Source organism: Thalassophryne amazonica, chromosome 17 (assembly GCF_902500255.1).
Source record: "Thalassophryne amazonica chromosome 17, fThaAma1.1, whole genome shotgun sequence".
NCBI lineage: Eukaryota > Metazoa > Chordata > Actinopteri > Batrachoidiformes > Batrachoididae > Thalassophryne > Thalassophryne amazonica.
The window spans coordinates 76,631,504-76,653,297 of record NC_047119.1 but is presented as its reverse complement, the minus strand read 5'-3'; the positions used below and the strand labels follow the sequence as shown (position 1 = coordinate 76,653,297).

Below are 21,794 nucleotides of genomic sequence, written 5' to 3'. Positions count from 1 at the left end.
ACAGACCAGCGGTTCAGGTCTGGGTGCACGCCTTCTGTTGATGCTGTTTTATTTTAAAGCTCTAGGAAGTGCTAATGATAGTCATAGCATCATGTGACTGTGGCGTGTGCGTGTGTCATAGGGTACTCCAGCTGATGAACTTGACGGACTCTCGCCTCGCCCAGGCTGGTAACGAAAGACTGGAACTGGCAATGCTCAGCTTCTTTGAACAGTTCAGGAAGATCTACATCGGAGACCAGGTGCAAAAATCCTCAAAGGTAAGCGGCTTTCCCTCTACTGGTTTGTTTTTGATTCTTCAAGAAGCCGAACGCTGGTTGGGAGGATCAGGATCTGCTTCACTGTCAACAGCAGCTCATTACAGTTTGAATCACAGTGCCACCTTTAGCTTAATTTGTGCATTACTAATTATAAAGTTGACTCATATTTCATCAGAGTGTCGAGAAGAAACCACCACAGGAGAGCACCTGTCTTTGGAAGATGTTCCACTGGTGGTATGCTGAGGGGTTGTCACTTCAATTCAGTGGGGCAGCGCAGTCTCGTTTGAACCCCTGTGTGATATTGCAGGATTTGACCACTTAGGGGGACAGCCTACCGTTGTGCAACACAAACACAGCATGACTTAACACGGAAAGATGGTGTACTGTTTTGTCTTCAGCTGCAATCACCAAAGCAGTTGTGAAAAGTGCATTTTTTTCCGGTTACCAGTGGAGAAGGGAAGACGAGGCAAACAGGAGAGGTCGTGTCGTTAAGTGTTAGCCTAGTGTTAGCAGACCAGACTCAAGAGGGGTGATCCACTGCTTAGACCTTTCTAAGGGGAGGTGATGGTCTAGTGGTTAAGCGTTGGGCTTGAGACCAGAGGATCTTCTGTTCAAATCCCAGCCTGACTGGAAAATCACTAAGTGCCCTTGGGCAAGGTCTTTAATCCCCTAGTTGCTCCTGGTGTGTAGTGAGCGCCTTGTATGGCAGCAGCCTGACATTGGGGTGAATGTGAGGCATTATTGTAAAGCACTTTGAGTGTCTGATGCAGATGGAAAAGCGCGACATAAATGTAGTCCATTTACCATCTAACAGTTACAAGGTTTTTACAACATTTTACAAGAATTTCTTAAACAGAAGAAACTGAAAACAGAAACAGAACAACAGAAGAGCCCGTGATTGAAGCAAAAAAAAAAAAGTGCATCTTCTGTCGTTAATCCATGCGTGGCAATCTTCAACACTGGCAGGTTCATAAGAGATACGACTTCCAGTCATTGGTGCAACAGGCAGGAGGGTATCCTGGTGTCAGTCCAGTGCCCTTGGGTGCAGGACTAGCGTTCATCGAAGTTACCGTCAGTGCCTCGGACAGAGAGAAAAAGAGCAGAATCAGTCAGCCGGAAATAACGGCACGTGAGGCATTAATTCACCAGCAGTAAATCAAGAGGGAAGCAGAGAGATTACTAAAGTGGTCGCAGACAGGTAGACCTGAGCTTCACTAACAGACCAAGAATTAGATGAAGTGCGACTGAGACTGTTCCATTGCTAATATGTATTAAATGGAGAACAAGTAGAGTTTCATACTAAACTGGTATGCTAGCCATGCAGGAGGGAGAATAGATGTGTTTTATGTCTGGACTTGAAAGTCTCTACAGAATCTGACTGTTTCATCTCCATAGGGAGATCATTCCACAGAACAGGTGCACAATAAGAGAAAGCTCTGTGACCCGCAGACTTTATACCAGGCTGGAACGTAGGGTTTAATTAGGTCAACTCAAAAAGGAGGCACTAATTCATGAATAATAGTAACAGTAGCAGAAAATCTGATCTCACAGGGACAGGAAGCCAGTGAAGAGACACCAAAATGGGTGTAATGTGGTCAAACTTTCTGCTTCCTGTCAAAAGTCTGGCTGCAGCATTTTGAACCAGTTGAAGAGCCCTAATGCTGGACTGCAGTAAACCAGAAAATAGAACATTGCAGTAGTCCAATCTGGAAGAGACAAACGCATGAATCAGGGTCTCAGCATCAGCCATAGACAGGATGGGATGAATCTTCGCTATATTTCACAGGTGGAAGAAAGCAGTCCTCGTAATATCTCTAATGTGGAGGTCAAAGGACAGTTCCTCACTTTGTCAATGACACAGGAGCCTAGGCTGAGCGTTAACTGGTCAAATTGATGCTGATGGCTCCTTGGATCAAGGACCATTGTAGAAATGGGCCAGGCGAAAGAAATACAGACCGTTTCTACATGTTAACATCGCAAAGTGTGTCGCTTTATTTTGAGAAAAGCACACTGAAACACATTCCATAGTCTTTTCAGCATTCTCCCCAGAAATTTTTAGTATATAGTCCATGGGCCAAGCAAGGTTTTGGTACCGCTAAAGAGGAAAAAACGATACTTAGAATCCAGCCTCAGTGTATGTCCCAAAAAAGTCCCAAAGTTTTTTGTATTGTTTTCCATGTAATAAACATCACGTGTAACGTATTTTGTACAACGGGTTTTTGCTCACATCGGATAAAACGTCCCGTCCAATCATAATGTATTTCCATTAAACCCCTCGCATGTGGGACCGGAGTCATTTCTGGGATTCAAAGCCCGATCGTTAATTTTTTTTTTTTTTTTCACGCCGTACTCCATGGGCAGCACCAGAGGGGTGCTAGGTGGCACTAGAGGTCCCCCTGGATTTGTTATAGCAACCCCAAGAAAATAATTCCTCATTTTTTATTTTAATTTAATTTCATCCCATGTTTTTAAGGCCTTGTCTACACTGAAACCGAACATCTGCTATAGCGGGGGTGGCCAAGTTCAGTCCTCGAGCCACCTTCTTGACACTCTAAGTTGTCTCCCTGCTCCAACACACCTGAATCCAGTGAAAGGCTCATTAAAAGTCTGCTAACGAGTCTTTCATTGGATTCAGGTGTGTTGGAGCAGGGAGACAACTAAGAGTGTCAGGAAGGTGGCTCTCGAGGACCGAACTTGGCCACCCCTGTGCTATACAGTCTTTTTCTTTGTCTTTTTCAAAAAGTGTCTTTTTCAAAAAGTGTTCCATTCAAGAAATATCTCCGTTCTCACAGATCCAGTGAAACAACGTGAAAATGCTGTAGCACATATGCCAGGCCTATAGGTAGCACTGTAACACTTCTACTAGAAATGGAGAAGACATGGAGCTAATCAATGTTGCAACGAAAGCTAAAACTTTAGAAGCCGGCTCACAGATTAAATAGTCTTTTAATCTGACCTGTTACCAGGATTCATCATCACAGATGAAAACTGTTGTGCACATGACACCCTTGTTTTGGAAGATGACATCTGGAAATGCATTAATTCCTTATGACGGAAGTTACTTGTTAGGGTTTTTTTTTTTTTTTTTTTTTAGTTTTTTTTAGAAGTCCCTCAGTGTTTCTCTGCTCTGGGTGAGTTTCTCAGTCTGAGCTAAAGGACTCCAGCACTTTGTCCTACCAGCAAGAAGAAAAAAAAAAGCTAAATTCCACTGTTAAGTTCCACTGTTAACAACATGTTATAGAGGCGATGACATCATCCTTTCAGTTTTCCACAGTAAGACACTTATGGCCTTTTCAGATTTATGTGATTAGATAAATATTTACTTATAAAAGAAAATAAACATTCATCAACAGAACTGATTGTTTTACACAAAATGAGTGTAATGTGATGTTCAATGACATCATGTTCAACAATGGCATGATAATGATATATTTAATTTATAATGCACATTTCATTAATAAAAATCTCAAAGGGCTACAGGAAAAAAACATGTAAAATAAAACCAAGGATAAACAAGAGAATAAAACTGAAAATCTTAAAATAAAAGTTGTCACCAGAATAGAATGAATAATGCAACAAAGACACGCACATCCAAAACACATAAACAGGCGTGCAGGACCAAAAAAAAAAAAACATACCAAAACGAAAAGCCAAAATGATCCGCACAGCCACAGCACTCCAACACAAAACGAGGCTGCATTTAACAAAAAACAAATATGACGTTTCGGGCACCAGCCCTTCATCAGACATCAGATTGAGCAGACTCCTGCCTATTGAGCTGGTGGAGGAGGATGACTCCCGCAACAGGTGTGCCACATTTAACAGATTGTCTAATGAAGGGCTGGTGCCCGAAACATCACATTTGTATTGAACAGTAGCTGAGGTTTGTGTTTGATTTTGTTCATTGTGTAGGTCATTAGTGACTGTCACAGATCAGAGTGTGGCTATGTGTGCACCCGTGATGGTGGCAGAGGTGTAGCAGAGAGCCGTTGCGACACACAACTGTAATTTGTCAGTTTGCATCTCTTACAAAAGCAACTTTTTATTGTCTTATACGGAAGGATCAACTTTTTTTAAAACTTCATATTGTCTTGTGGTACGTTTGGTGAGTACACATTTCTTTTATTTTTGCCTGAAAATAATTTTTGGGGACTATTTCATACGTCCTTTGATTGCACTGAAAATCTACTGTCTTTACCCTACTGCCGTTTCGAGGTTGTTTATGATTGTTTTGCCTTTAGACTAGCTCTATATTCTTTCATATTTCCCTGTAAAAAAAACAATTATTGGTGACTTTTATATTATCTTGCTCTAAGACTGAATGGGTGTGGACTGCATAAAAATGATATTTTTGGGACTTTTTGCAGTGTAACCCCTCGCTCACACTGCCTCCGGTGTTACCGTTGCGGGGTACGGACCCGCAAAGAATCCAAGTCATTAAAATGATACAAACCTTTCTCTGGCCACAGAGCTCTTAGTGCAGCGGATAAGTTCAATTTTTCAGTAGAACATTTCAGTTAATGATGCAAGCAAAAAAATTGGCACAGATATTCCCCATAGTGTACTTGTGAAAATTCACTGGGTACCCAGTCAAAATTTCAAGATGGCTGCTATTTTTCAAGATGGCCGCCAGTCGACTTTCCATATCACAACTCTCGCAACTTTTGTCATGTTTCTAAGCATTTGTATTGGTTTTATTTGCTTAATCTACACCCCCAAGCAAATATATGCTGGATATTTGTATACTGATTAATATAGTATATAGATTTACAAGTATACACAAATATGGCAGCCATATTTCCGATCAGAACACATGAATGATTTACAAGGCTCTTGGCGATGTTTTTATGTCATGCAGAAGTGTTCATTTCATTAAATATGTCACACACAATTGGTTTACAATTCAGTTTGGTGTGAAGTAAAAGAGTGAAAGTCAATGCACAACCAGGGCACACTGGTGACTTCACTGCTGTTCAACTCAGCATGGGGTTCAGTGTCAGCTAATCTTGCTTTACTAATGCCATACTTAGTATTACTAACACCAAAATAGTATGCTAGCGCTAGTTGTAGTGTAGTTTAGCATAGAATAGTGTCCCAAATGCTGTCGAGCAGCCCCAAATCAATTAGCTAGTAGAAAGTAGTTGTTAGAATCAAGAAGAACAGTCATGACTTCTTCTCTCAGGATAAACCTGTGAAAGAACCATCAAAACAGAAGCAGCTGAAGAATGAATGCCAGCTCTTCTCCAAGCTGTTCATTTCCTGCCAAAGCAGAGAATGTGACTTGCAGGAGTTCTTTGAGCATGAGAACCAGTCATTCCCTGCAGCTCTGAGTGAGGGTGGCAAGATTTACAGCTTCCAGAAATCCCAGCTCACTTCCATACTGGAAGACCACATCACACTTCCAGACAAAGAGCCAAAGGCAGATGAGATCATCATTGATGGTTCATCCTTGGTCCATGCACTCCCACCCAAAAGATCCAAGACCTTTGCAGACTATGCAGCTCTGGATTTCCTGCCAAAGATCAGTTCCTATGCCAGTGCATATAAGACAACTCACATTGTCTTTGATGTCTACAGCCCATCAAGTCTGAAAGAGGAAACAAGGTCCATAAGGGAAAAGGGGGAAGGCGCAAGGTCACAGAAAATAACACCATTCCCTCACATTGGCAAAACCTTCTCAGACTCAATGCAAACAAGTCAGAACTATTTGACTTTCGAGCAGACAAGATTGCTGAGATGTCATCACAAAACCTGGTTATTGTGACCAAAGGAAACCAAGCAGTCAGTAACCACAAAGTCAGTCTGGAGGAACTAGACAACTGCACTCACGAAGAGGCAGACAGCCACCTCTTTCTCCATGCCAGGTATGCCGCAGGACAGGGAAGCAAGTCTGTGCTGGTCAAAGACAATGACACGGATGTCCTTGTGATTGGCCTGAGTATGTTCCCAACTCTGCAAGGCATGGGTCTGCAGAAGCTGTGGCTTGCATTTGGTCAAGGTCAGAGCCTTCGATGCATTGGGATTCACAACTTGTACAACAGCATTGGCCAAGAGAAGGCCAAAGGTATGTTGTTCTTCCATGCTTTTACAGGTTGCGATGTGGTCTCAGCCTTCAGAAACAAGGGCAAGAAGACAGCTTGGCAGACATGGGATATATTCCCAGAGGCCACCACAGTCTTCTCCAAACTGAGCCAGTACCCACCAGTGATCAAATTCTGATCACGCCTGATTAATGCACTGTTTAAACATTTAAAATGTTGATGTCATTTATCATCACACTGACAGATCACTCAGCACTTCATTCAGATCACACCTGATTAATGTGCTGTTTAAACATTTAAAATGTGGATGTCAGTTATCACCACACTGACAGATCACTCAGCACTTCATTCAGATCACACCTGATCGCAGTCGACTGGCACTTTTAAAGTTTAAATCATCACAGCGTTTCATTATTCAGGTCTGTGATGACCTGATCAGACCTGATCAGAAATCAACAGCGCTTTCAACATTTAAGAGTCACAGCGCTTCATTCATTCACGGTCCCATTTCCCACAGCCAGTCCACTCATCAGCATCCTGTATACAATAAAAATGGTCCACCGAGATAAACAGTGGAAATAAAAAATACAATAATGTTAAATATCTCTGTTTCTGGTTGCGCACCACACCATGCAGTACCGACCTGAACCACTGGGTTGAAACGAGGCTGTCAGCATACTCTGGTTAATCGTCAAGCTGTGACAGGGCCTTAACAGTGGTCTTGGTAATCGCAATCAGCTTTTGAGCCAATTATCATTTGCAAGTAAATGCTCGCATTCCCTGAATACACGCTCACGTCAAATCGCACCATTTGCAAGGTCCTCTAACAACGCTAGCGCAGCCACTGTTAGCGCCACTTTACGCATCACTTTGCGTGTGCTTTTATGTCTGTCCATGTAACTGCAAACAGGTGTGTGTGTTAATTGTTCATGTGTGTCTCTGATGTGCACGTCACTCTGGTGACCTCATGCTTTCACCTCTGCGTGTCGGCAGAGGAACAATAGTTGTAGAAATGTGCAGGTGCCTGCCAGGAGTTTTGCGTGTTGCACCGCACATTTCCACGCTCATTTCACTTTTGATACATCCGAATGTTGCCGTGGAGACAGACGTACGCCACGTGGTTATGTGAACTCATGCTTGTATGTGAGGCTCCTGGTCTTACAAACAGGATTTTATTTATACCGTCTGCGCCTGCACAGGCATCTTGAAGGGCGACTAATGGCATCATGCTTCAAAGTGATGCCGCCAGCAGTGAACTACGCCTGTTTCTGCAAGTCTGAGCCACTGTGATGGTTGGTGACATGGTGGGACAGAAAGATCGAGGGGTCTTCAAAAGTTAAAAATAAAAAATCATAGGTCTAAGGTGATAATGGTGGAACCAGTTTTCCACGTGGTTGTTTTTGTGTTGATTTCAGCTTTATCGCCGGCTGTCAGAAGTATTGGGCTTGAATGATGAGACGATGGTCCTCAGCGTCTTCATCGGGAAAATGTGAGTAGCAGCAGGGACTGAGATGATTAATTGATATGTTTGGAGTTGGACCTGTTTCTCACTTTAATAAAGAAAAATATGATCAGTACAAGATGGGAATGATTGATCTAACATGGCCTCATCCTCAGCTTGAATGGTCAAAAAAGTCTTTTCTTTCTTCCAGCATCACAAATTTGAAGTACTGGGGCCAGTGTGAACCAATCACCTCAAAGACGCTTCAGCTCCTCAATGATCTCTCCTTGGGATATCCTTCATGATGACCTACGTGTAGCATCCAGGTCGGCCTTGGTCAGCTGGGAGACCGCCCAGGGACACCCGGGGCTGTGCGTCTTTCCCCGTGTAGAACTGGGGTGCCAGCATCGGCATCCAGCACAAAACCTGGTTCCAAATCCAAGTACTGAATCTGCTGTACAACCTGCTGGTGCACTAAGCTTTTTATTTTCTTTGACAGATTTATGTCTGAAATTGTCAGTAAAGACTTTCTGAATTAAATATATTTTATATTTAGACACATTTATTCAGAGGAATGCTTTATTTTATCCAAAACTAAAATTGGTGGAAGAAAAGTTGACATGAATAAATGGGCTCGCTCGGAGCCTGGCGGCGCTCGCTGGGAGCCTGGCGGCGCTCGCTCGGTATGCGCCGGCGCTCGCTCGGAGCCTGGCGGCGCTCGCTGGGAGCCTGGTAGTGTGGTGGGGCTTGTGAGGGGCCACTGACCTCAGATGGATCCACTCTGCCCTGCTGCCTCTTCCACCTGCCATTACAATTAGGATTAATGCTTGTCTTTAGCTTGCCCTCTTCCTTCTGACCTGTGAAGATGGGGCTCTGGGTTTGGCTGACAGATGCACTCATTAGTTGACTCTTCCAGCACTCCTTAACCCTGGTGCACATACAGCAGTGTGAGGAAGCTGGTGAAGCTCAGTGCCGTCCAGTTCATGCTGAACAACCACACAGTAAGTCCAGGAATGTAAAGGTTTGTCTGTCAGTGCCTTGGACGGCTGCAGTCAGCAGACTCTGCCTTTCTTTTAGAGTGAGCACTTCTCCTTCCTGGGCGTGAACAAGCAGACCAATCTCAGCGACATGAGATGTCGAACCACCTTCTACACTGCACTGGGACGCCTCCTAATGGTTGATCTAGGTAACAGTCTCTGCATTTATGTCACATTCTGTTGTGTCGTTACTGTTTTAACTCATTTAATCTGCAGAACATTCTGGTTACAAGTAACTTTTTGTTCTTTTCACTGTGAATACATTGTAATTTCTGTGTATTGTGACAAAGCTTCATCCTGTTTTGCCACGAAACATTGATTCACACCTGTGCTTGATCTAGAACTTATGCCCACACCACATCAGGCTCTTTGTGGCCTGAACCCTGTTTTTACTGCTGACGAAATTAAACCAGTTCTGGATCTTCAGTCCCTCAGCACCGTGCTGGGCTCTGAACCCATGTCATAGATGATACACTCACATTCAGCAGCTGGTGAAAGGATTATTAACCTCTCTTGCTCAGTCTGTACAGGAAAATATCAGATCTCTGTCTTTTATGGCCGGCGCGAGCACACTGAGGATAGTAATTGGTTTATTATGTGACTGCTGAGAGCTTGTTGGTCTTCGAGCTCGTTTGCTGTTAATTCCTCCAGTTCAAACTCGTCAGTGTCATAAAATGCGCTCGGAGAACGGTCCTGTTGCTCAGAATTGTTTTGTTCACTTTTTGTTTTGTTTTATTTCATGATGTGAAAACTACAAACAAAGTCACAAATCTGATACTCCACCCGGACCGATTGTCATGCTAACGGGCTGATATGGAAATGATCACATATTACAACAAAAATCTGCCCTATACTCATAAACCAGCCCTAATGAGATAAAAGAAAAAACAGGGCTGATAATCAAACATTTTCCTGTCGCTTTTACTGCCCTGAAACTGTGGCAATAAAATCAGGACAAAACAAATCTTAAAACAGGGCAACAAAAAAAAGACTTTGAAAATACCAGACTTTGTATCGCCCCACTTTTCATCCAATCAGGAGCCCCCATTTCTCAGCCCCACCAATGGCACACCCCCATTTTGTGTTCCCCTGGTGACAAGTGCAGGATCTTGATACAGGATCCAGATCATTTCGTTCAATCAAGATGTCTGATCAAGGTGAGAGAGTTTTACCCTCCCTAGGAGGGAGAATTCTACAACTCGAGTCTCACACTGAAGTTAGCAGGGCTGTGAAAACTCCGCGGATCCGCGGGATTCTGCTGTTTTCATCATGGGGAGGGGGGTGGGGTGTTAGTGTTGTACTCTTTAATCATGAACATCACTGAGTTTTTAAAATGCTTATCGCAAAGTGGTCTCTTTTTTTTACGACATCGTGTAAGTTTTATAAGTCTATGGACACTGATCTGTGTGTTACAGATACAAATCAGTTTCCTCGGATCCGTGGAGTTTCGAGGAAAATAAATGCCACTCAAAGCGTAGCTGTTACGACAGTTGTCTTAAAGTGGGACTGGTTGGTTGCTGCGGCGACGCTGTGTGGCTCCTGTGCGATGCTTAAGCTAAACATAGCATGTGGACATTGCAAACTTTTAGAGCTTTCAAGTTTTTAAAAGAAGATTTGTGCAGCATGTCTGTGTCACGGAACGACGTCAGACAGAGAGAAGGTGGTGAGAAAGACTGTTTGAAAAAGTCTTCTAAGGACAAGATCCGTGGAATCGTCACTGGCTTCAATCAACAACACCTGAAAGATAAAAGAAAACGGGAAAAGTGAACTGTGTCCTCTCAGGAAACACGGTAAGAATTTTTATCTCCCTGGAAAATAAACATTCTGCTGTTCAAACAGGATTTTAGACAAGATTTTGTGACTTTTTTCACTAATCTAGACTTTCTTTTATTGTAAAAAAGACATTGTGGCTTTGAATGGATTTAGGCTGCATGAATTTACACAAGAATATAAGTGACTTTTTACTATAATGTATGTTATTGATATTTTACCATGATTTTCCAAATATTCTCCAAGCTTTAGCTGTGGTTTTTGAAATGCTGTAACAGTCTTTTCAGTCTTCATAAATTTCATGTAGACTAATTGTTCTGAGTTGATGCATAATTTGGTTTACAATTAAAGGAAAATCATTCCAGGTCCAACTTCCACGTCATATTCCTGTTATTTCAACATAATCATTGACAGGTCAAATAAAAGGTTGAATACAGGATCATTTAAATATCCACTAATTTTGAGATTTGTTCTTCCAGGAGATGCTGAAAAAGTATCATTAGATATAAATTTAATCCTGGGGCCCCACAGGGCCCTAGACCCCGGCTCCTGGGGAGCTGCACCCCCCCGCAAATTTTCCTCGGATTCACAATTTTATTTCACAGCCCTGGGTGGGACTGTGTCCCCTTTTGAGGCTCATCAGTGAGTTTCTATATGATACTCGTAGTACTTTTGTTTCAGCCCGGCAGCGAACGTGGGTAGAGCTTTCCCTTCCCTTTTCCCCAACATTGGCTCGGGAGCACCTGTGTTTGACCTTTGCTTTGGAGACAAGCATTCAGCACTGTCAAAAACTATTCCATGTATTGATCCTTTTATTCAGCCAGTAATTTGCATAATTTTTTGCTGAAATTGGAGCAACTTTAATATTTGACCCCTGTACAAACTGAAATTGACCTTTGTCACCATTTTTGCTGTTTTTAACCCATAACTTCAGAACATTCTGTCATAGATAGTCCAAACTATACCTTTTTGGAATCATTATAATCAGACATATTCAAATACTCAACAAAAATATAAACGCAACACTTTTGGTTTTGCTCCCATTTTGTATGAGATTAACTCAACGATCTAAAACTTTTTCCACATACACAATATCACCATTTCCCTCAAATACTGTGCACAAACCAGTCTAAATCTGTGATAGTGAGCACTTCTCCTTTGCTGAGATAATCCATCCCACCTCACAGGTGTGCCATACCAAGATGTTGATTAGACACCATGATTAGTGCACAGGTGTGCCTCAGACTGTCCACAATAAAAGGCCACTCTGAAAGGTGCAGTTTTGTTTTATTGGGGGGGGGGGATACCAGTCGTATCTGGTGTGACCACCATTTGCCCTCATGCAGTGCAACACATCTCCTTCGCATCATCCGTGAGCATTTGCCCACTCAAATCGGTTACGACGACGAACTGGAGTCAGGTGGAGACCCCGATGAGGACGACGAGCATGCAGATGAGCTTCCCTGAGACGGTTTCTGACAGTTTGTGCAGAAATTCTTTGGTTTATGGCAAACCGATTGTTCCAGCAAGCTGTCCGAGTGGCTGGTCTCAGATTGATCTTGGAGGTGAACATGCTGGATGTGGAGGTCCTGGGCTGGTGTGTGGTTACACGTGGTCTGCGGTTGTGAGGCTGGTTGGATGTACTGCCAAATTCTCTGAAACACCTTTTGGAGACGGCTTATGGTAGAGAAATGACACTTCAAACACGAGCAACAGTTCTGGTTGACATTCCTGCGGTCAGCATGCCAATTGCACGCTCCTTCAAATCTGTCGATATCTGTGGCATTGTGCTGTGTGATAAAACTGCACCTTTCAGAGTGGCCTTTTATTGTGGGCAAGTCTAAGGGCACACCTGTGCACTAATCATGGTGTCTACTCAGCATCTTGGTATGGCACACCTGTGAGGTGGGATGGATTATCTCAACAAAGGAGAAGTGCTCACTATTACAGATTTAGACTGGTTTGTGAACAATATTTGAGGGAAATGGTATATTGTAATGTGGAAAAGTTTTAGATCTTTGAGTTAATCTCATACAAAATGGGAGCAAAACCAAAAGTGTTGCGTTTATATTTTGTTGAGTGTAGATATAGTTTTCAGTAGATCAGATATAGTTTTCAACATGATTGGAGCATTTTTAAAGTTTGACCTCTGTGTAATTCCCTCATTGACCCCTACCTGGCTACAGCTATCACCCTGGGATGGCTATCGTACATTTTTGTTTCGGCCATGATACACTGAGGCTGGATTCTAAGTGTCCTTTTTTCCCCCTTAAGTGGTACTGATTCAGTCAAAATTCCTGACTGGCTCCTGGACTACTTATTCAGAGTTTGTTCATGATTTAACATCTGCGTTTGCACGTTGGTCTGCGGCTTCAGGGTCTTTGTGACTTGATGGTGTTGGAGCAGTTCACCGATTTCACCTGAAGCGGTGGTGATGTATATTAATGAGGCGCGGGGTTCCGTCTCCATCTGAAGCAGCAGCTCGTGCAGATGAGTGGTGCCGACACACAAAAGTTACTTTGAGGAAACACTGGCAGCCATTATCAATATGATTATAAACGGGTCATTCGTCTTTGTCTGGAGCTTCTAATCACAAGCCCCAGGAGGGATGTGGTCATGGAGGGTCTAAAGGACGTGTTAACAATAAATACCTGCCGTTGCTGTTTTGTTGAGGGTCATTGGAAGAGGGTGTGTCCTTTGCTCAGATCTAAAAGGTCAGGTCAAGTTAAACCTCCTGTCACGGCAACGCCCACTACAGTTTCTGACCTCCAGGGGGAGTTTGTACATTCTTCAGTTGAGGTTGATATTCAATCTCCTCGTGGTGATTTTTCAGCTTTCATTTCTGATGGTGTGGTGTCTTTGGTGGGCGATGGTGAGCAGGTTCCAATCAGAATTTTGAGATACAACAGCATTAGATTCACTTATTTTAGAGTCTGTGTTGACATTTTCTAAACTTTCTGATGCAGGTGCTTGTGTTACGGGACAGGGGATGGGTTTAGTTCCATTTTCTTCTCCTTTACACAAAGTCACTTTGGATTGTGGCCTGGTGAAAGGTCACATAGCTCTGGGTGTGTGACCCTGGTGGCCAGTAGAGGGCATAGACATGATTTTGGGTAATGATCTTGCAGGGAGTAAAGTGTGGGCAGATGGTGAACCTAATATCTATCTGAAGCAGTCTTTGGTGGTCTGTCTCCAGACTGCAGCATTGTCCCCTCTGGTGTGTTACCTGTTGGTGTTGTGACCCGTGCTGCTTCTGGAGTTCAAGAGAGTGAGCTTAAGCAGGAAGATCTTCAGCTGCCAGACAAACTTCATGGAGAACAGTTGTCTGTTTCTATAAATGTGTTAGTAGCTGAGCAAAGCGCTGATGAAGCTTCGATCTGTTTGATAGAGTTGTGTCTGAGTCAGCGGTGGCAGATGGTGCTCTGTTATTTCCTCTTAGATGAAGTTCATGTCAGGAAATGGGTTCCACAGAGTGACCAGGCTTTGGGGACTCTGGTTTTCCAAATTGTTGTGCCACCTCCGCTGAGATAAAGTTTTCCAGACTGCACACGGTGGCGTGGCAGGTCATTTGGGGTTTCATAAACTTATGATCGCATCCTCCATCATTATTTCTGGCTGTGTCTTAAATGAAGTGTAGCTCAGTTTATTCGGACTTGTTATACTTGTCAGCCCACCAGTTAACCAGACCAGGTTGTGAACCCAGCACCTTTGAGTCCAATACCAGCTATAGGACCACCGTTTGAGTATCTGATTATTGATTGTTTCGGACCTCTGCTGTGCTGTAAATCAGGTCATAGCTACCTATTGACTGTAATGTGCCAGGCGACTAGATATCCTGCAGCATTCCACTTCACACCTATAACGTCAAAATCAGTTGTTAAAAGCATCGACTCAGTTTATTTAAATATTTGGTATTCCAAAAATTATCCAGTGGGATCAGGGTTCTAACCTTATCTCACATTTATTTGCTCAAATTCTTAAACATCTTAAGGTTAAACATAACAAATCTACTGTTCCATGGCCAAAGCCAAGCAGCTCTGGAATGTTTTCATCAAACTTGAAAGTCTTTGCTTCGTGCATATTGTACCGATTTTTCAGCAGATTAGAGGGGGGCCGACCCTGGCTGTTACTTGCTGCCCGTGAGGTCGTGCAGGAAAGCACAGGGTTTAGCCCCAATGATTTAGTGTTTGGTCACAAACCTGAGGAACCCCAAAACATGCTTGACTATGTGAATGGATTTAGGCTTAAGTTGTACAGAGCTGGTGAGGGAAAAATCAGAATGTCCCAGAAGAAATCTGAAGCAGAAATATGACAGACATGCTGAGTTGTGTGAATTTAGTTCTGGGTGACCGTGTCCTTATGCCATGGTGAATTCTCCTTTCAAGCTAAGTTTGCAGTCCTTTGACTCTGTTACCCAAAGTAACAGAGTGAGATTATATATGCGCGTGTGTGAGTATTTATATATATATATATATATATATATATATATATATATATATATATATATATATATATAATGTTCATTCCTAATGTTGTCCATTGTTGTCCCTCCCAAGAGAATCTCAACATCTTCAGCTCTGCCTCCTGTCTTTTTGTTAGTGTCACCGTCTCTAAGCCGTCCAACATAGCTGGTCTCACTACTGTCTTGTAATCTTTCTCCTTCACTCTTCCTGATATTCTTTGGTCACAAATCACTCCTGCCACCTTTCTCCATCCACTCCACCCTGCCTGCACTCTCTTCTTCACCTCTCTACCACACTCTCCATTACTTTGAACAGTTGACCCCAAATATTTAAACTCATCTACTTCCACCACATCTACTCCTTATAACTGCACTATTCCACTGGGCTCCCTCTCATTCACACACATGGACTCGGTCTTGCTTCTACTGACTTTCATTCCCCTTCTCTCCAAAGCATATCTCCACTTCTCCAGACTAGACTCAACTTGCTCTCTACTCTCACTACAGATCACAATGTCATCTGCAAACATCATAGTCCATGGGGACTCCTGTCTGATCTCATCTGTCAACCTGTCCATCACCACTGCAAACAAGAAAGGACTCAGAGCTGATCCTTGGTGTAATCCCACCTCCAGCTTGAATGAGTCTGTCATTCCGACTGCGCATCTCACCGCTGACACACTATTCTTGTACATGTCCTGCACTACCCTAACATACTTCTCTGCCACTCCAGACGTCCTCATACAATACCACAACTCTTCTCTTGGCACCCTATCATAAGCTTTTTTAAGTCCACAAACACACAATGTAACTCTTTCTGTCCTTCTCTGTACTTCTCCAACAGTATTCTCAGAGCAAACATTGCATCTGTAGTGCTCTTTCTCTGCATGAAACCATACTGCTGCTCACAGATCTTAACCTGCTTTCTAAGCCTAGCTTCTACTACTCTTTCCCATAACTTCATGCTGTGGCTGATCAGCTTTATGCCTCTGTAGTTACTGCAGGTCTGCACATCACCCTTGTTCTTGAAAATAGGAACCAGCACAGTTCGTCTCCACTCCTCGGGCAGCCCCTCACTTTCCAAGATTTTATTAAACAATCTGGTTAGAAACTCTACTGCCATCTCTCCTAGACATTTCCATGTCTCCACTGGAATGTCATCTGGGCCAACTGCCTTTCCACTCTTCATCTTCTTCATAGCAGCCCTCACTTCTTCCTTACTAATCTTTTGTACTTCCTGATTTACTCTCACCACATCATCCATCCTTTTCTCTCGCTCATTTTCTTCATTCATCAGCTCTTCAAAATATTCCCTCCACCTTCTCAGCACACACTCCTCACTTGTCAGCACATTACCATGTGCATTTTTTACCACCCTAACCTGCTGCACATCCTTTCCAGCTCTGTCCCTTTGTCTGGCCAATCGGTACAAGTCCTTTTCTCCTTCCTTACTATTCAACTTCTTGTACAGCTCGCAATATGCCTTTTCCTTCACTTTTGCCACTTCTCTTTTCGCCTTACGCCGCATCTCCTTGTACTCCTGTCTACTTTCTTCATCTCTCTGACTATCCCAAAACTTTTTTGCCAACCTGTTTCTCCTTATGCTTTCCTGGAGCTCTTCATTCCACCACCAAGTCTCCTTGTCTTCCTTCCACTGTCCAGATGTCATACCCAGTACTGTCCTAGCTGTCTCCCTCACCACATCTGCAGTACTTTTCCAGTTTGTCCAAATTGCTTCCCCCTCCAACCAGTGCTTCTCTCACCTGCTCGCTAAATTTCACACAGCAGTCTTCCTACTTCAGCTTCCACCATCTGATCCTTTGTTGAGTTCTCACTCTCTTTTTCTTTACCTCTAAAATCATTCTACAAACCACCATCCTATGCTGTCTAGCTACACTCTCTCTTACCACCTTACAGTCTCTGATTTCTTTTAGCTTGCATCTCCTATAAAGAATGTAGTCCACCTGTGTGCACCTTCCTCCACTCTCATATGTTACTCTGTGCTCCTCCTTTTCTTAAAGTAGGTATTCACACCCAGCCATTTCCATCCTTTTTGCAAAATCACTACCATCTGTCCTTCCCCATTCCTATCCTTGATACCATATCTACCCATTACTTCCTCATCACCTCTGTTCCCTTCACCAACATGCCCATTGAAGTCTGCTCCTGTCACCACTCTTTCATGCTTGGGCACACTCTCCACCACCTCATCTAACACACTCCAGAAATCTTCTTTCTCCTTCATCTCACAACCTACCTGTGTAGACCATGGGGCATTCCACAGAAATATGAAATTTCATTTGACCCATTACTGAACAAAGATCTGACTCTTGTATCCTCTGATTAATGGTACAAATGTGCCAGAATGCCATTTTTCCTGAAATATTACCTGCACATTAATTGGTAACAGCTATTTCAAATCTACAAATCTTTGTTTTAATATGACTGTAGTTCTTAACCTTATAACGCCAAGTGTATCATATTTGATACAGGATTTTCTGAGATGTCTGCTTCATCAGTGTGATATTTTCTCCCCAAAAAAACCATCGTATACAATGAGATACTTGTAGTGCACAGACAAACCACCAGAAAAGACAGTGGGCTTAGCTTGAAGGAGGCTTAGAAATTAAGTTTGGTTTGACATATGAGCGAACAACCTGGTAGGTAATTTAGGGGTGTTAAATTCAAAAATGATGTTTTCTGGGTCATAAAACTGGATATTAACCCTCCACGAACCAAAACTTGCACTATAAGAGCAAAATTCTTAAAAATGGGATAAATGTGTGCAACATGAAATTGCGCATGATTTTTCATGAAAAGTTTGGAATATCCAATGAAAGTGATACTCTTTCCTGAAAAAAAAAACATATTTCACATTAACCCTTTACATGCCTGGAAAGTACATGTGTATGGTGCACGAGAACTTTAATTCAAACTGATATGGCGAGAAAAAAAATACATTAATGATATTTAAAGTACCAAATCACTCAATTAAACAGATTTGAGTATTTCCTTAAAATAAATTTGGTATGTGTATTAACTCTTTTAAGTATCATGTCTATTAAGTGAATCACACAATACTGATATGCATCATGCCATGCCACTCAATTAGTTCATCTATTAATTAGTGCATGCCATGCCATTAGTCATGCAGGGTAACCAAAGTGTTTTTAAATAGCTCACCCCTTTCATTTCCTCCTGATCTGTGAACGTCCTCTATTAGACATTAAACACCTTCCCTTTGACTCAGTAAATCCATAATGTAGCACAAATTACTTCAAATATCCTGTGGCTAAAATTCTAACTATATTTATCAACTGTCTCTGTAAGAGTTACTGTCTATAAATCAGAAATATTTAAATTTTTCATGTCTACGAGGTCTGTCCATAAAGTATAGGTCCTTTTTATTTTTTTCAAAAACTATATGGATTTCATTCATATGTTTTTACGTCAGACATGCTTGAACCCTCGTGCCCATGCGTGAGTTTTTCGACGCCTGTCGGTGACGTCATTCGCCTGTGAGCACTCCTTGTGGGAGGAGTCGTCCAGCCCCTCGTCGGAATTCCTTTGTCTGAGAAGTTGCTGAGAGACTGGCGCTTTGTTTGATCAAAATTTTTTCTAAACCTGTGAGACACATCGAAGTGGACACGGTTCGAAAAATTAAGCTGGTTTTCAGTGAAAATTTTAACGGCTGATGAGAGATTTTGAGGTGATTCTGTCGCTTTAAGGACTTCCCACGGTGCGAGACGTCGCGCAGTGCTCTCAGGCACCGTCATCAGCCTGTTTCAAGCTGAAAACCTCCACATTTCAGGCTCTATTGATCCAGGACGTCATGAGAGAACAGAGACGTTTCAGAAGAAGTCGGTTTCAGCATTTTATCCGGATATTCCACTGTTAAAGGAGATTTTTTTAATGAAAGACGTGCGGACGGGTCCGCGCATCGGGATGCAGCCGGCGCGGTGCGGCGGCACAGGAAAAACACCTCCGTGTTGATAACCATTTGTAAAATCCAGGCGGCTTTTGATGGCTTTCAGTGGAGTGAGTATATGAGAAATTGTTTAACAGCTGGACATGTTCCAGCTTGTCCTTAAGGCTTCCAATGGAGGTGTTTTTCCTGTGGCGGAGCGTCGCGGCGGCTGCGAGCCGACGCTGCAGTCCGCCCGCACGTCTTTCATTAAAAAAAATCTCCTTTAACAGAGCAATATCCGGATAAAATGCTGAAAACCGACTTCTTCTGAAACTTCTCTGTTCTCTCACGACGTCCTGGATCAATAGAGCCTGAAATGTGGAGGTTTTCAGCTTGAAACAGGCTGATGATGGCGCCTGAGAGCGCTGCGCGACGTCTCGCACCGTGGAAGTCCTTAAAGCGACAGTATCACCTCAAAATCTCTCATCAGCCGTTAAAATTTTCACTGAAAACCAGCTTAATTTTTCGAACCGTGTCCACTTCGATGTGTCTCACAGGTTTAGAAAAAATTTTGATCAAACAAAGCGCCAGTCTCTCAGCAACTTCTCAGACAAAGGAATTCCGACGAGGGGCTGGACGACTCCTCCCACAAGGAGTGCTCACAGACGAATGACGTCACCGACAGGCGTGGAAAAACTCACGCATGCGCACGAGGGTTCAAGCATGTCTGACGTTAAAACATACGAATGAAATCCATATAGTTTTTGAAAAAAATTGAAAGGACCTATACTTTATGGACAGACCAGTAATGTTCAGTAATGGGTCAAACGAAATTTCATATTTCTGTGGAATGCCCCATGGTCGAAATGCTCATGTCTTGAACATAGCCTACCTTGCACAGAACTGTATAGTATGTAAGAGTATATCACTTTCATTGGATATTCCAAAATTTTCATGAAAAATCATGCGCAATTTCATGTTGCACACATTTATCCCATTTTTAAGAATTTTGCTCTTATAGGTTCGGTTATAGGTATGGTTCGTGGAGGGTTAATATCCAGTTTTATGACCCAGAAAACATCATTTTTGAATTGAGCACCCCCAAAATACCCAAGGATACCTATTTTCAGGTGCTTTGCTCATTTTTCCCCACAATTAAACAATTTTTAGTGTTTTGCTCTTATATTGTACGTTTTGGGGTATGAAGGGTTAATGTGCACATTTATGACCAAGAAAACATCATTTTTGAATTTAGCACCCCTAAATTACCTAGGAATAAGTGTTTTCAGGTTGTTCGCTCATATGTTAAACAAAACTTCATTTCTAAGCCTCTTTCAAGCTAAGCCCCATGGTCTAGTGGGGCATATGCACTGATGATATTCATCATCACCCTTTCAATTTCCAACTTCACACTCATCACCCTGTCAGACACTCACTTAACCTCCAACACACTTTTAACATACTCTTCCTTTAAAATGACCCCAACAGCATTTCTCTTCCTGTCCTCACCATGGTACAACAACTTGTACCCACCGCCGATGCTCTTGCTCTTACTTCCCTTCCACTTGGTCTCTTGCACACACAATATGTCTATCTTTCCTCCTCTCCATCATATCAGCCAGCTCTCTCCCTTTACCAGTCATACTACCAACATTCAAAGTCCCCACTCTCATTTCCACCCTTCTAGTTTTCTTCTTCTCCCGCTGTTCGTAGCAACATTTTCCTCCTCTTCTTCATCGTCTTCGCCCAGCAGTAGCCCAATTTCCGCCAGCACCCTGTTGGGCAACAGCACCGGTGGCGGACGTTGTTAACTCGGGCCGCGACCGATCGGGTATGGGAATTCGATTCTGAGTCTGCATTGTTGGGTTGGCTTTATTTTACGCCGGATGCCCTTCCTGACGCAACCCTCCTCATTTATCCGGGCTTGGGACCGGCACTCAGAATGTACTGGCTGCACACCCCATGTGGCTGAGTTTATATATATATATATATATATATATATATATATATATATATATATATATATATACACTCAACAAAAATATAAACAACACTTTTGGTTTTGCTCCCATTTTGTATGAGATGAACTCAAAGATCTAAAACTTTTTCCACATACACAATATCACCATTCCCTCAAATATTGTTCACAACCAGTCTAAATCTGTGATAGTGAGCACTTCTCCTTTGCTGAGATAATCCATCCCACCTCACAGGTGTGCCATACCAAGATGCTGATTAGACACCATGATTAGTGCACAGGTGTGCCTTAGACTGTCCACAATAAAAGGCCACTCTGAAAGGTGCAGTTTTGTTTTATTGGGGGGGATACCAGTCAGGTGTGACCACCATTTGCCTCATGCAGTGCAACACATCTCCTTCGCAAAGAGTTGATCAGGTTGTCAATGGGGCCGTGCATTATCCTGCTGCAACATGAGGTGATGTTCTTGGATGTATGGCACAACAATGGGCCTCAGGATCTCGTCACGGTATCTCTGTGCATTCAAAATGCCTTCAATAAAATGCACCTGTGTTCTTCGTCCATAACAGACGCCTGCCCATACCGTAACCCCACCGCCACCATGGGCCACTCAATCCACAACATTGACATCAGAAAACCGCTCACCCACACAACGCCACACACGCCGTCTGCCATCTGCCCTGGACAGTGTGAACCGGGATTCATCCGTGAAGAGAACACCTCTCCAACGTGCCAAACGCCAGCGAATGTGAGCATTTGCCCACTCAAGTCGGTTACGACGACGAACTGGAATCAGGTCAAGACCCCAATGAGGACGACGAACATGCAGATGAGCTTCCCTGAGATGGTTTCTGACAATTTGTGCAGAAATTCTTTGGTTATGCAAACCGATTGTTTCAGC

General features: G+C 43.0%; 1 protein-coding gene across 1 annotated transcript in view; it reads left to right on the top strand.

The window, feature by feature from the left end:
• xpo7 (exportin 7) overlaps positions 1–21,794 on the top strand; it is a 227,008-nt gene that overhangs the window by 113,429 nt on the left and 91,785 nt on the right. The window contains 5 exon segments of the mRNA XM_034191850.1: positions 122–257; positions 7,714–7,787; positions 7,951–8,031; positions 8,677–8,740; positions 8,817–8,925. Of these exon segments, the coding sequence (XP_034047741.1) occupies positions 122–257; positions 7,714–7,787; positions 7,951–8,031; positions 8,677–8,740; positions 8,817–8,925 (464 nt within the window).